Here is a 16,419-nt window from a genome sequence, read left to right as displayed (position 1 = left end):
AAGCCTTGAATCAATGAAACTCTAGGTAGCCAGAAAAAAATTCCAGGAGCCAAGAGCTATATGCGTGCGGTGCGAACGACTGTTCAACACCGACTGCCAAACAAGTACTTGAAGTGCACTTGCGTTCGTCTTCTTAATCTTAAATAAGTATGTGCGGAATCTAGCAGCATGATGACTTTCTCGTCTGTAGAATCTTGACCAACTATGATGAGCTCACACACTTTCTATTTCCGGTCATCCAGTACAATTTAGTGTGATTTTAAAAATGTATTCTGCCCCGGATTTAACCTCCAATTTATTTAGTTTTAACACTGTTCGCTTTGTACCAAACATTTGTTTTGTTCCTCTTTTTGATTTCGGGACGGGCCTGGGCCCCTCGGTTCCCCCTTCTGGATACGTGCCTGCTGAGAAATAGAAGTCATTTCCGGTTTGAAGCACAAGAGCACTTTTACAGTACCTCCAGAACCAGATCCGATATACCCAAAATGAAGGTATTTGATTATCAAGTAACCATATCTGTCTAATAGAATGTATTTGGCTTGATTTTTCCGTGTAATGTATAAAAACACGCTCCTGTAAATATAATTTCTGTAATTCCGAAATCGGATGTCGTATTTGACTTAAAAAACCTTTAATTTAAAAACCTAAGCTTGTGCTAATTGGATGAGCAATCTCTGATAAAATCGAGTGCACTTTTTTAATTCATTTTGCACATTTTACCCCGCTACTTCGGAACCGGAAATCGGATCCAGATGAAATTCAGCAGGATTATGCGGTCTCTGAGAAAATCGAGTGTACATTTTACTACTTCTCTCCCGAACGAGATGTTCGATCCGGGTAAAATTCAATAGCAACCTTGGAACCAAGAGACCTTGCAGCTATCTCTGAGAAAAGCGAGTGCATATTTTCTTTACATACACACATATAAACAAAAAGACATTTAGCGTACTCGACGAATTTCGAGCCTCGATTCAAATATCATTTTTTGCAGTGATTGCATAGCCTGGCTATATGAGAAAGGTACTTAAGCAGCAACAGCCACAACGAATCAATGGACGAAGGCGCGATTAGTAAGTCAATAACACACCACGACTTTCTGGATGGTAAAAAGATTGCCTCTCCCTCAGAGAAAAAAGGGATCAAAAAGACCCTACACAAACTATGTTCCAGTGATTACATTTATGCATTAAAAATCCGGCTTTGTTCAGTCTGAAGGAACCTGAGCCATATCAAATAAATGAATAAAGATGATGCTGGTCCCGCCTCATACCCCAACAAAGGAGTGAGCTGGACGATTTATCTAAATGATAATAAATATTGCATCACATATTTTAACCAGAAAACTAAACAAAAAACGATCTGGTTAATCCAGCAGAGATTCTCCTCCTAAAGAACGACTGAGAACAAGAAAACATTTAAATATTTCCGGGTTACTATCCAGTGTTATTTAAGAAAACTTCTTGCCCGGGAAGATCCTTGAATGATGGAATAACATGAGATGAGCAGAGCCTAACCCAATTCCATCTACAACTTCCGATCCCGATGTGTTTTCAAAAAAAAATCGATAATCATTAATTCAATTCTGAATTTTGATCACTGAGCCAGCGAATGTAAGTCTTCGTTCAAATGTGCAACCGCTTTATTCAAATCCTTAGCTGTAATGAACGGAACAGTATAGTCAGAAAACAAATGTATTTCACAAAACCGATTTATATGCAAAGTTGATCTTAGGTACCCGAAGAGGACAGGATACAGGATTCGATGTCGAGAGACAAGGCATTACGTTGCTCCAAAAGAACATTTTGCATCTTCGACAATCGTTATCATTGTTATGAAAAGAAATGGATAATGGAGACAGAAGCATGTACCTCAGAGTAGTCGAAAAATCAATTATATAATCACCGTGTTGTCAGCATTAGAAGGACGGATCTGCTAAAGTCTGTTTACAAAGCCGAATTAGTTAAGGTGGGAACATTCTCGAAACACTATCGAGTCTCCACTATAACTTTTCCAAGGACTGGGAAAATTGTCATCGCCTACAACGCAACAATCGAGCTTTGATTTTAGCACAATGAGTTTGTATTTTTGTTTTTCATTTAATTCAGCTAACTTTAAAATACGATAATTGATGTTTTTTTCCTAATTCTAGTTGCTTAGATAACAATAAATTAATAAAGTATCAACTGTCTTCTTTTTTTCATATAATAAGTAGTAATCGTCGGATCTCTTACAAGTTAATAATGCTTTAATGATTTCATTTGGGACACCAGACAATGGGTAGTCTACTGGTCTCAAAATGCCATTCGTTTCAGCTACTGACCGGATAAGTGCAGATAAGTAGGATGTATTATAGTGAAGTCGTCTAGACGACAATACTCTACGGCAGAGAAAATTATTATCAGAGGAAAAATAGGACGCAATAGAATAAATAAATAGCCCTGATGCAAGGTACGACCTATGCAAAAATGACCGCACTTAAACTAAGTTTTACTTTGGGGTTCTCGCTCTTTTCAATACATTTTTGACTAGAGATTTTTAGTTTTAAATCATGCAGTTCCTTCAATGAACACATCTTCAAAATTAATTGAAAATGGGATGTGGAGAACCATGGACGATGAAAATAAATATGGTTGGTGCTTGTTTTGCTATCCCGATTTTTCGCCCCATGTCAATTATTTGGAAGTGATGTATTATATTTGGCAATCTCCTCGCTGTCACACTAGACTATGCAAACTTGAGTTTTTTGGTTTCATTATCAGCAAATTTGTCCTACAAACTTACGAACTAGATAATGTATTCTTCAACGACTTCGGCAAAAAAAACAAAACTAAACAGAACCATATGAACAAGTCATACCACTGTCCTCTATCGCAAAGCGAATATTTAACCAACAAATGCGCGAACTACTCCAACTTTTTCCAACATGATCTCTTCTATCACCCTTGATTTGAAATTTTGACTACTTTATAGTTTACTCGCATAAAATATAAGTGTATAATAATTTTGACCAGAATGTTTCCGAAACTTTGTCTCCCTTTCTAAATCAACTCAATGTCTCGCTCTTTCTTGTTCTTTTTTTTGTTTGCTTGTTTCTTTTTGGAATAAAAATCACATATTTATTTGCTTCCATTTGGTATCGTGACCAGACGACGCTTGGGGCCCTGTTGACGACAGCAACACCTGGGATCGTTTAGGATTTATAGGTGCGAATCACGTCCCTAATAACGGCACGACACAGCGGACAGTGGCCACCACCGACGCCGCGCCACTGCTTTATCGCACAATCGTAGCACATGCACATGTGACCGCACATATATAGAACCGAGTCGATTGGTTTTTCGAAGCAGATGGTACAATCAACGCCGGTAGAGCTATAGATCGGGCCACCGTTTCCGCTGACCACGTTGTTGATGGTGTTGCTGCTACAGCTACTGCTTCCACCAGCTGCCGCCAGTGTGTTGTAGTTGGATGCGTTGTTGTAAGCAGGAAGAGGCTAGAAGTGAAAAAAAATATTTCGTTAAATTCTGTTCACTGGTAGGTGCAAATAGTCTCTAAACTGGACAGTTGGAACTGTGTAAAGATGCTTACCTCTGTGAAGGTGTAGGGTGGAACGATTTCGCTAGTTCCGGTTGATCCGGTGTGCGAGGATAGCGAGAGCGTTGACAGTGGAACAGAAAGGGTTGAAGCTGAATTCGGCAGGCCACGAGATACGATTGTGGCCTGAGCTTGCTGGACAGTGGATTGGGATGATGCAGGAGAGATGACATCGGTTGGCGGTAGGTTAACCACCAGAACGGTGCCGCCGGGATTTATCTGTATCATATCGGATCGAACGGCGGCATTCGGTTGGGGTTGAGCGGCTGGTTGGATCTGAAGACTGCGTTGACTTGCAGATGCTGGAATTGGTCGTGGTTCGTACAGAGCCGAGCAGGATGCAGCAGCAATCGGAGCAGGAATTGCATGACTAAACAGGCGAACACTTTGAGTTGATCCGTAAACATCTAGGAATGCCCACAGCTGCAGACTTTGATCGATGTGCATAATCACAGATTGGGGTCCACCATTTTTACTGATGGAAACTTCACCATTGACGGAAATCGAGAAGCACAGCTCATCCCCGCGGACTAGTGTCGACGCAACGTCTTTACTGACAACCCAATATTCGGGGCGATCTAGGAGCAGATCTGAATCGTCGGGCAGATCCGAAAATTGTAGGGTTGTTGGATCGCAGGATGTCAGACCAAGTGCCAACGAACCGACGAACATCGTATCAGTTTTTAGAATTTGAATGATCAACCGTTCACCGATCTTTACTGGACGGGGGGTGAAAACATATCCTTGACAGAACTCCGATTCCACCCGAGTAGCGACAGAACGGTCCGGCGAAAATTTGACATTGCGCCCACGCACTGGATGAAACGGTAGAGGTAGCAATCCGGGCGCAGGACTGTTGTACCGCACGCTAGCAGCTGGACTGATGACCGTGGTTGGAGTCGGGCGCTCATCGAGCAACTGCTGATTGTGCTGGTTGATACTGAGTGATTCTAACTGAGGTAAAATTTCCTGATCAGCAGAGCGACGGCCACACGTTTGGCTTTGTGCTGGTGCCGCATGGTGGTGATGGTGATGATGATGGTGGTGCTGTTGTTGCTGCTGCTGTTGTTGTTGTTGCTGTTGTTGTTGCTGCTGTTGTTGCTGTTGCTGCTGCTGCGCCTGGAACATGTAGATCCGCGAATCTAGGAACTCAATGGCTGTCGAATTTCCATACACGTCAATCACAGCCCATAGCGGACCGCGAGCATCAACATCTGTGATAAAAACTCCCTTCTCTTCGCCGTTGATGCCAAAGTGGACATCCCCGGACGGTGTGACGTAGTAAAATAGGACATTATTGCGGTAACAATATCGCTCGTTCAAAGCCTTTGCCCAAAATCCGGGCTTATTTGTCAGATCTGGACATGCATATTTTGGCAAATTGCCACGGAGTGTGGCTGGGTCATTGCAGGTAAAACCGAATCGAATAACGCCACTCCAATTATTGGAGATATCGAGGAACTTGACGCAAACACGTTCGTTGACGCGAACTGGCCGTGCGCTGAATGCGATTCCTTTGCAGAATGATTCGTACCGTCGAGCTACGGTTCCATCGCGCGAAATTCGAATATTGTCCCCGTGCACATTGTGGAACAGAAGCGGTGGTAGATTGTTTGGTCCGGGACATGACGATGTACTGCGTGGAGCTGTTGGACAAATACAGGAGAAAAGAAAGATTCATTAGTCTCACAAGTAGAGCAGGTGATCATCATTTTCTGTGCAATAATAAAAAAGAAAACTGTGCATACGAGAAACAGGCGGCTGCACACCAAAAGAAGAAACGAAGAAAGATCGGAAATGCTATTTCCGACTTCCTTTCGACACCGGCGCACACATGACGTTCGGGTTCGCTTCTCATCATACTCATATATTTTTTTCGGCATCCGGTCGATCCCCGAGTGTCGCCTTGCCGAGTACAACCTTCAAGCACGTACGTTTCTCGAGTGCACTATGTTGAAAGATTCCCCTCCTCGTTTAATTTTTTTTTGTTCATTATATTGCTCAATTCTTGTTGCGGTATGTGTACCTACGGACATTACACACGTGCTTAACGCCGAGAAAACCGTTGCCTTCCGTTCGCTTTCAAAGGCAGGCGCGCAATCAATTAGACTTAAACGACATCCGTTTGACGATCTGTGCTCAAACCGCAACCGATAAGATGCTGTTCATTTTTTTTGTTGTTGCTTCGAAGGGTACGCGGAGGCGAGACGACGCAAGTCGGCGGTTTGTAATAAAAAGGATTTAGCAAACCAAGCCGCTTCCCCAAGGACATATTTCGAAGCGGCTCTTAATTATACACACATCTGCACCACTAACGCAACGATGTAAATCCTTCCAAGACTGTAAATTCCGCATGCACCACCCTCGCAATTTCGTTGCGCAAAAAAATATCCCTCGAGACAGAGCGTAGCTTTTCTCTGCCGCCCGAGAACAGAGACAGATGTTGATTGAAAATGTAAATAACCGAAACCGAACGGAAAAGTAATTCCCTCTGTGCTTCCTTCGAATAGGGACGCGACACAAGTAAGTGTGATGGAAGACGAATCCCGTGGATTTTCGGTTTTTCCTATCCCTCCTCTTTCCGTCTATGCTGCTGCTACTGCCGATTGCAGCCTAGTGCGCTTCGATGGACAGCTGGTTGGTACTTCTTTTAGGGGTTGCAGTTTTCGGAAGACGCTCTACTACAATGAACTACACGAGCAAAAGAAAATCGAAACATCTGCTTTGGCAATTGGACCTCCAAAAACCAATCTCCTCCAGCGTTTATAGAGAAAGTAGCTCCGTTTGATCAAAACTGAAAATCGTTATTAGGGAAAATCGTTTTTAATTTCCTCTCAGCCGACCGACGATCGGTGCCACGGAAGGAAAGTTAATCAGAGAAAGAAAGAAACAATTTATTTATTATTTCGCTTTCTAGGTTACGTTATGCGCGTTATGCTTATTTATACCAGGCGACACATCCTCGACGCCAGTCGAAGATGTCGCCGTCAGTCATCGGCGACGTCGCCGTATAATAAATACGTGTGGTGGCTTCGGTTGGAGATGTACTTCGCGCATTCCCATGGAAACCAGTACCGAGCGATGCGCGGAGTCAGAATAGCAATCAGATGAAGGCAAGAAGTGGTTCCCAGCATTAGCGCACGCCCGTCCGGCCCGGGCCGACCTGGCAAGGTAAGAGGCAAGGCTTCGGGAATCTTCAGTTTGAAGAAATGCAATAAAAATTTAATGCGAGACGGAGGCGCGCTAAGGCCGGGAAAAGCTTGGGACTATCGCTTGGCTCGGGTTGAAAAAAAAACATGAACAAAAAAAATAAATAAATGGAAGACAGTTTCATAACATCGCATGAAAGAATTAATTATTTGTTAATATTATTATTCAACAGTCACTGGCGGCATTGAATGACGACGACTGGACGTCGGGACTTCAATGAACGGTCGGAATTACGCTTGAAAAACTGCGCATGTAAGTCGTCTGCACCGAGCAGTGGTACCACATTGCAGTTTGTTATCGTTTGCGCGTGGAAGCATGACACATTTCAATGTCCGGCTGGGTAGACTGACCCCCCCAACCATTCGGGATAGTCGAAGGTTTCCATGGCAAGCAAAGTCCGTCTTGAAAATCTGGAACGTACTTCCCAGTGAATATAAAATCAAGCAGAGGCTCGTTTACTGTTTCGCTAAAACGTTCCAAATTTTCCACACCTCAATTACCCCTCGGTGAATGTAACCGATTCCAACGGGAAAAAAGTGCTCAGTACAAAAGTGTTTCAAACGAGCGAGCACCCATCAGAGGGGAACTACTTCGCTTCGATAAGTATGAATGAAAGGTTTTATAAAAAGCATTCACCTCTCTCTGGTAAATTCTTACACCCTGTCTACGAACACTCACCGCTGCCAGACAGCTAACGAACTAGAACGCATATTTTCAGGGGCGAAAAAAGTTCGTTATAACATCCGAAGCCACCGGAAAAAGGGGGAAAATGCAGCTGCCGGTCTCGCGGGAGGATCGATCAGTGCGTCGAAATCCCTGGCATTACCCATTCCATTCGAGCTATGCGGCTAATCCACACCACATACGATAATTAAATGATACTAACCTAGTCCCATCCGTTTTTTGATCTTCTTCAGAACCTTCATCTTGTTCTTGATCGGCGAGAAGATGTTATCGTTCTTCTTGCAACTCGGCTGGCACTCGATTGCTGCACCGACACCGGAACCGATCCCGTTCAGTACACCCATATAGATATCACTAGTGTCCGAGCTTAACCGAAAATTCCAAAAAGTCAGCTCAAGAGCACACGTTCGGAAACTTGCGACTGAATTAATCACACATAACAGTTTCTTTTCCTCCTTTCCCAATAGGCGATCGTCCGTCTTGTGTTTTGTTTTTCAACGACTTTCTTTTAACTCTTTCTTCACACTTTTTTCACCGCACGGTACACCTCTCTTTACTGGTGTACTTACGACGAGAAATCGTTTCTCGGCAATGGATTCCTCATTTGGTTCCCACACTACAGAAACCGGTCAGTACTTCCACACACACACCGGACGGCACAACGATAAACACTGATAACAGCGACTTCCGGACTAGTGCACCGGATTAAACAATCAAATCACTTCCTTCGGCCGAGTCGATCTCCACACGTAGATCGCACTCCTCAACAGCGTACAAAGTTTCTACAAGGATTATACTCTCCCTATACCAAGCAAATGAGAGGAAGACAGGAGAACACGTCTGTACCGCTGAACGGCTTGCTCAGAACTGATCATCGAAATGAACCTCTGCTGCGTATTTTGCCTCACGACACCGACACCCATCGAGAAACAGCATTATGCTGCCAGTCGGTCCCTCTCGCTCACTCCACAGCACGCTGCGCTATGCTGTTATGTACACATCACATCGCACAGGCCGGCTGCGTGCATATGCTCTCAATGCTTCCAGCTGCTCTTCTTCCCTCGGTTCGTCCTCCCGTTTTGTTTCCTCGATACCGTGCCGTTCCGCCGTCACCTTTGCCCGGCGTGGACAAAATTAACGCAAAAAACTGAAGCGCATCCCGCAAATTATTAGAAACAAAAAAAAATACCATTCACTGTGAGAGCGAGCAGCACATTTCCCCAACGAAGAAGATCGCACAGAACCATGCTCGGGAAGAGACCCCCATAAAACCCTCACCCCCCTGGAGGTGAGTGATATAACGATGAGAAAAGTGTGCCTGCGGTCTTCCATCCAGGCTGGGGACGAAAAGAAATGCACAAGTTCAAAAAGTCGTGTGAACATTCGGAGGATCATGTAAGTTCGAGCTCCCCTTCTGGCAATCTCTTCTTCTTTGTTCAGGTAGAAACCCAGAAACGGTGGAGTCCATGGGAGCCATCCGACAGAAACAACTTTTTCTTTCGCGATAGGATAACCAGTACCAGCACCAGCACCGCTTAAACCGTACCGATCATAGATCGTGTTCAATTTCTTATTCATAGAAATGGTATTAATTTTACCAGAGATAGTCCGATGCAGATAGCGAAATGATATTTCTTCCCCCGCCTTTCGCTGGTTGTGGCACTGGCACTCAAAGGCCGAAGGTCATGGGAGCTTTTTCGCCGCGTTGCGATTGTTGTGCGATGTTTTGAATTCTTTCGATCACAACGCCACCGAGAGAAAATTGAACCGCCGATAGAGAAACTTCGGAAATGGGTTGAGGGAAAAATAAGTTACCTGAACAACAGTTAGACGGAGGCATTCTCACGATTTTCCTAGCAAATGAATGGAATTAATAGCCCGTTGCCTTTCGAGTTTTGCAAGATTTCCGTTGTTCGCTGCCAGTTGCACTGAAGGGCACCACCGAGGTGACGGGGTTGTTTTTGAGAGATGCATTTGGGTTGTTCTTTGACAGATTACAGTGTTTAAGGTGTGACCAGAATAACGATTTCTCCAAGCTGATATGTGTGTTACGGTGGAACGCGCAGTCAATAATTTTGACTAGTTGAATACTGTTATTGAGTTAAGCGATTTCGTTTCGAGACGAGCATTTCGCTGTGTTTCGACGATTTGCTAAGTTCAACTCGTTTGGTTCTTTCCAGAAGCTTCTAAGCGTATTCTAGTAGTTCAAGTCACGCCATTTCACGAATAATTGCTTTTATGATGACATCATTATATTTCATTTTAACGAAGATCCGGTAAATTTGATTTAGTTCGATCTGTTTATACTCATTAAGTCATTATTATCTATACCGTTTCATACTTAGTACTGGATGAAAACTAAGCTTGAATCAGTCCCATGTGTAGATATAGAACCTCGCTTTGACGCTTCCAGTTTGAAGCGAAAGAACGCGGTGAGCACTAGTATCTCGAGTAAAGAATTAAAAGATAATCGAAAAGGCAAACGAACTAGGTACCTTCTACAAACCACACACGTTCTCACGGGCAATCAATTAAATGCTACAGGGAGTTCTTTGTTTCGTGTGGTGTATTCATTTTTAAAAGATAAACAAGTCTTGACATTATTCGTCGGTGTTGAACAGTCGTTCGCACCGCACGCGTATAGCTCTTGGCTCCTGGAATTTTTTTTTTCTGGCTACCTAGAGTTTCATTGATTCAAGGCTTCAGTCTTTTTCAAGGCTACCTGAATCACTAACTAAGTGACTAAGTGATACAAAGAGTGATATTAGAGTGACTAAGTGATACAAAGAGTGATATTAGAGTGACTAAGAAATTAATCAGCCTTTTTTAAGGCTAGCTAGGAGTCTAATCGAAGACTAATTTAGCCTAGTTAATTTAATTTAAAATTTCATTAATTTCAAAAATGCCTGCGTCCAACCGGAAAGGCAACAAGCCTAAGGCTAAAAATAATTCAATACGGAATAAATCACAATCCGTTATTCAACATTTTTCTAATAGCATTCACGATCTTATAGAATCTGAATGTAAAAATAAAAGACAACGGACGGATTTCCCTTCCGTTGATCCTATGCCGTCTAACAATATTTACGAGATTCTTCCTGAATCCGATTGTAGCGACATAGAAGAAAATTCTTCAAAAATTCCCAAAATGGACGCTTGTCGTTCTGGGAAGAAACATCAATCTATGCCACCAGTGACGGTGATGATTTCCGACTTCAAAGCATTCCGTACTGAGCTTTCTACTTTTCTCCCGGAAGTAAAAGTCTCATTTCAAATCGGACGAAGAGGAGAATGTCGAGTCTTGGTGGATGGATTGGAAGATTATGAACGTCTTATTCGATATTTGTCCGAGAAACTTCATAAATTTTATTCATATGATATAAAATCAGACAGACCCTTCAAGGCTGTCTTGAAAGGATTATCAAATGATCAAAGTATTGATGAAATTAAAAATGAACTAAAAGAATTGCTTGGTTTTGCCCCTTCCCAAGTAATACTTATGAAAAAAAGAGCGAATGGTACTTCTAAACCACGCTCTGGAATTTCCCATGAACTTTACCTAATACACTTCAATCGAAGTGATGTAAACAATTTGAAAACTTTAGAAAAAGTACGTTTCATTTCCCACATTAAAATTCATTGGGAACATTATAAACGGCATAATCGTATTGCAAACTTAACGCAATGTCGTCGTTGCCAAGGCTTCGGTCATGGAACCAAAAATTGTCATATGGATATACGGTGTTTGAATTGTGGTAAATCGCATTCGAAAGACGCTTGTCCAATGAATGAAACCACTGATAAATTTTCATGTTCAAATTGCAATGGAAATCATAAATCCAATTATTTGAAATGTCCTGTCAGGGAAAAAATTTTAAACGCTCGTTCGCTTAGACAACAAGTCAAATCAACGACCTTAAATTTACAGAACATACCTGAAAATTCTTCTAAGGCACCTGCCAATTCGTCTTCTAACGAAAACAATTTATTGACAGGTAGATCGACCTCGTCATCATCTTCTTCTAATGTCAGTTATGCTGGTATATTAGGTAGAAATCTATCTCCTATTTCTTCTAATGTAAATAATCAAAACACAGGACCGCCTTGCAGTTCTTCTTCTAACGAAAACAATTTATTAATAGGTAGACCGGCCAAATCATCTTCTTCTAATGGCAGTCTACCTACAAATATTCCTTCAATGCCATTCGCTTCTTTAAATGAAGTCGATTTAGGCGATATAACTGAAAATAAAATGATCTACCTACAAGATCAACTTTTTCAAATGATCATCCAAATGAATTCGACTTCATCACTTTTTGAAGCATTTCAAATCGGATGGAAATTTGCAAATAATATTATAATGAATTTAAAATTTAACAGTGATGTTAAATAATTATTTGAATATTTTAAATTGGAATGCTCGATCTTTGAAATCGAGTGAAGATGAATTTTATAATTTTCTCAAAGTTCACAAAATTCATATTGCCATTGTGACAGAAACTTTTCTTAAACCAAATGTAAAATTGAAAAGTAATCCACATTATGTGGTTCATCGATTTGACAGGTTTACTGGAATTGGTGGTGGAGTTGCCATTTTTGTCCAACGGCAAATTAAACATCGAATTTTACCTTCTTTCAATACTAAAGTTATTGAAAGCTTGGGAATCGAAGTTGAAACCATTCATGGAATTTATTTCATCGCTGGAGCATATTTGCCATTCCAATGCACCGGCGAACAATTAAATTTCTTTAAAGGCGATTTGCAAAAACTTACAAGATATCGATCGAAATTTTTCGTAATAGGGGACTTAAATGCTAAGCATGTCCAGTGGAATTGTAGGCAAAATAACAGTAATGGTAAAATACTTCATAATCAACTCTCAGCTGGTTACTTTACAGTTCTTCATCCCAGTAATCCTACTTGTTTCTCTTCCGTGAAAAACCCGTCTACAATTGATCTGGTTCTAACAGATCAAAGTCACATTTGTAGTGAACCGATTACTCATGCTGATTTTGACTCAGATCATCTTCCTGTAACATTCAGACTTTCCAACGAAGCTATAATTAATCCAATTAGTTCTATTTTCAACTATCATAGAGCAAATTGGTTGGATTACAGATCTCACATTGAAAATCATGTGGATCATGAAACTATTTTAGAAAATTCTGCGGACATCGACACAGCAATTGATAATTTGAATCATTATATTATCGAAGCTAGAAATCTTTCAGTTCCCAAAGCTCAAACTAAATTAAATTCTCCTATCATCGATGACAATCTTCAACTGCTCATTCGGTTGAAGAATGTTCGTCGACGACAATATCAACGTTCTCGTGATCCTGCTATGAAAAACATAGTTAAGGATTTACAAAAAGAAATTAAACATAGATTTACTCTTTTGCGAAATGAAAATTTCGCTAAAGAAGTTGAACAAATTAAACCATATTCTAAACCTTTCTGGAAACTTTCTAAGGTTCTTAAGAAACCTCAGAAACCTATTCCTGCTCTCAAGGAAGGAAATCAAATACTTCTTACAAATGGCGAAAAAGCTCAAAAACTTGCTCAGCAGTTCGAGAGTGTCCACAATTTTAATTTGAACGTTGTGAGTCCTATTGAAAATGAAGTCTCACTGAAATATGATCATATTTCAACCCAAGTGTTATCACACGATGACATTATTGAGACGAATTTTGATGAAATTAAATCAATTATTAGAAAACTTAAAAACATGAAGGCTCCTGGTAATGATGGAATTTTTAATATTCTTATTAAAAATCTTCCCGATGTTGCCTTGAGACTCCTGGTTAAAATTTTCAACAAGTGTTTTTCATTAGCTTACTTCCCAAAAAGATGGAAAAACGCTAAAGTAATTCCTATCCTAAAACCTGATAAAAACCCAGCAGAAACATCAAGTTATCGCCCAATTAGCTTACTTTCTTCTATCAGTAAACTTTTTGAAAAAATTATCTTGTTAAGAATGATGACTCATATAAATGAGAATTCAATTTTTTTACCAGAGCAGTTTGGATTTCGTCATGAACATTCAACTACTCATCAACTTGTCAGAGTAACGAACATGATAAAATCAAATAAATCTTCTGGGTTATCCACTGGAGTTGCTCTTCTAGACATAGAAAAAGCATTCGACAGTGTTTGGCACAAAGGTTTAATAGCAAAAATGTCTGATTTCCAGTTTCCTATTTATTTGATCAAAATGATTCAAAATTATTTAACTGATCGTACTCTTCAGGTTAGCTATCAGAATTGTAAATCTGAATTGCTACCCGTACGTGCCGGTGTTCCGCAGGGTTCGAGTGTAGCTCCAATCTTGTATAATATTTTCACTTCTGATCTTCCAAATCTACCCGTTGGTTGTCAGAAATCGCTATTCTGTGACGACACAAGTCTGTTAGCCACAGGTAGAAATCTAAGAGTGATCTGCAGTCGCCTACAAAGAAGTTTAAATATTTTCAGTGATTATCTGTCAAAATGGAAAATTAAACCAAATGCAGCAAAAACGCAATTAATTATCTTTCCTCACAAGCCAAGAGCTTCTTTTCTTAAACCAAACAATAATCACATTCTCAAATTGAATGGCTTGGAATTGACATGGTCTGATCAAGCTAAATACTTAGGTTTAACGTATGACAAAAAACTCACTTTCAAGGATCACATTGAAGGAATCCAGGCAAAGTGTAATAAATATATTAAATGTTTATATCCTCTTATAAACAGAAATTCTAAGCTCTGTCTAAAAAACAAATTGTTAATTTATAAACAAATTTTCAGACCAGCCATGCTTTATGCGGTACCAATTTGGTCAAGCTGTTGTTCCACCAGGAAGAAAACGCTTCAAAGGATTCAGAATAAAATTCTGAAAATGATTCTGAAGCGTCCTCCCTGGTTTAGTACAAATGAGTTACACAGACTCACAAATATAGAACCATTAGATGTAATGTCACATAATATTATAAGCAAATTCCGACAAAAATCGATGCAATCTTCAATTGAATCGATTCGCTCTCTGTATTAGTTAGTAAGTTAGTATATAAGTTCCTTTTCCCCATTACACAATACAAGTAGGTTTAGAATTTTCCCTACACAAAAATCTCAGAATTGCGGAAGCAAATGATGTCTTCATGGTAATAACCAAATCATATATATATATATATAACAGGGCTGAAAAGTCACCACTTGTGGCTGAACACCCAATTTAAATCTTAATAATTTAATTTTAACTCATATTCCAATAAATAGTTATTTAAAAAAAAAAAAAAAAAAAAAAGTCTTGACATTAAGTCAATTCAGCTGGAAAGAACGATTCACGTGTGCTATCAGTTAACGATAGTAATATTATTATTAATTGAAAACATCGTTCAGACATTTCAATAATTTATATAATATTTGGAAATGTCTACTACTGACCCCCTTTACAAGTGCTCGCAGATTTAGAATTTTACACTTTTATTATATCGAAGCTCTTAACGCATGGGCTGAAAAGTCCCGGGCCTAACAAAGAGAACACGATTTTTTTGGTTCAATATTAACTTTATTCATCAACGCAATTTCCATCAAGAGCAACACAATCATTCCAGTGCCGCTCTAACATTTCAATACCAGTTTTGTAGAACGATTTATCTTTTGCCTCAAAATAGGCCTCAATTTCAGCGACAACCTCTTCAGTCGTAAGAAATTTCTTACCGGCGAGCATTTTGTTTCAGGTCTGCGACGAACAGTCAGTAGTCGCTGGGAGCCAAATCTGGCGAATACGGTGGATATGGGAGCAATTCGAAGTTTAAATCATGTAGTTTTACCATTGTTTCGATTGATTTTTGACACGGTGCGTTGTCTTGATGAAACAACATTTTTTCTTTGGCATATGCTGTCGTTTCTTTGCAATTTCAGCCTTCAAACGCTCCAATAACGCTATTTAATATCAGGGTGGCAAGTGGATTGCCGATTTCAATTTTCCGGACTTTTCCCGGTTTTCCCGTTTTTTTGGAGCAAAAAATTCCGGGTTTTTGGAATAGGCTAGTTTTTTTTTTGTAAATATTTTCTAATTTAAACAGATATCCCATGTCCAAAAATTCATTATACCATGCGCATATAAGAAAAGCATAAAGCTTTTTTCAAGTCATTCAGGGGTTTTGGTTACACGTAACATACAGTATGCATATGATTGAGAATAAATTTGGTATACATATTTGGTATACATATGATTGAAAATAAATCAATAAGGAACAACAATCCCAAAAACGGACGCTTGCCACTCGGAAAAAACAACAACAATCTATGCTTGCAACTTCAAATCATTTCGGCAGGAAAATTATAAACGGCATGATAGGCAAGGATGGCTTTTATCGTATCAAAGAACGCTCTCTACCAACTCTTCACAATATTCAATCATTGCCATCAAAGAGAGACGGATATCATCTCAGCAACAAAACACCGTCATGGTTCATTCTACATAGAATGGACACCAGTACGAGAGCGAATTTCTTCCGATGAGCTGTCTGAGCATCACGGAAGCAACAAACGGTCGCTTATTCTCGTTTTGCGATCCGATTCTATACGGGCAGTTGATAACTGCGATAGAATCATTTTACTATTGCCGCTTATTCTAACTATGTGCATATAACCTTTGAATAAGTTGTATCTATGAAAATAGCTGTGAATGCTCTAGACCAGAGTTTTGAAATATTGCATATTTCATGCATTGAGAGACAGCGAATTCTTGTAGCAGCTTCTACCAGATTGAAAATGTTGTATACAATGTAGAGAAATATCGAGCCGCTTTCTGCCAAATTATCGGCAATCACCAACACTGATGATGGCACAGCGAATCTAACATAATATCGTCATTGCCAGGGCTTCGGCCATGGTACAATAAATTGTAATATCGACATATACTGTTTAAATTATGTCACTCA

At 40.2% G+C, this 16,419-nt stretch overlaps 1 protein-coding gene across 2 annotated transcripts in view; it reads right to left on the bottom strand.

Annotated features, from left to right (window-relative positions):
• Positions 1 to 2,056: 2,056 nt before the first annotated feature.
• LOC131427547 (protein neuralized) overlaps positions 2,057 to 16,419 on the bottom strand; it is a 96,065-nt gene continuing 81,702 nt past the window's right edge. The window contains exons 1-3 of one of the 2 annotated variants that reach the window (XM_058590834.1): positions 7,691 to 8,503; positions 3,589 to 5,240; positions 2,057 to 3,493 (exon numbers count right to left, since the gene is read on the bottom strand). In XM_058590834.1, the coding sequence (XP_058446817.1) occupies positions 3,191 to 3,493; positions 3,589 to 5,240; positions 7,691 to 7,832 (2,097 nt within the window). In that variant the 5' untranslated portion in view covers positions 7,833 to 8,503 and the 3' untranslated portion in view covers positions 2,057 to 3,190. Of the gene's footprint in view, positions 3,494 to 3,588; positions 5,241 to 7,690; positions 8,504 to 16,419 lie in introns of those variants that run through there. The other variant, XM_058590835.1, reaches the window with a different exon arrangement.

This window comes from Malaya genurostris, chromosome 2, assembly GCF_030247185.1.
Source record: "Malaya genurostris strain Urasoe2022 chromosome 2, Malgen_1.1, whole genome shotgun sequence".
Lineage (NCBI taxonomy): Eukaryota > Metazoa > Arthropoda > Insecta > Diptera > Culicidae > Malaya > Malaya genurostris.
The sequence above is the reverse complement of the archived record's forward strand: the minus strand, read 5'-3'. Positions and strand labels throughout refer to the sequence as shown.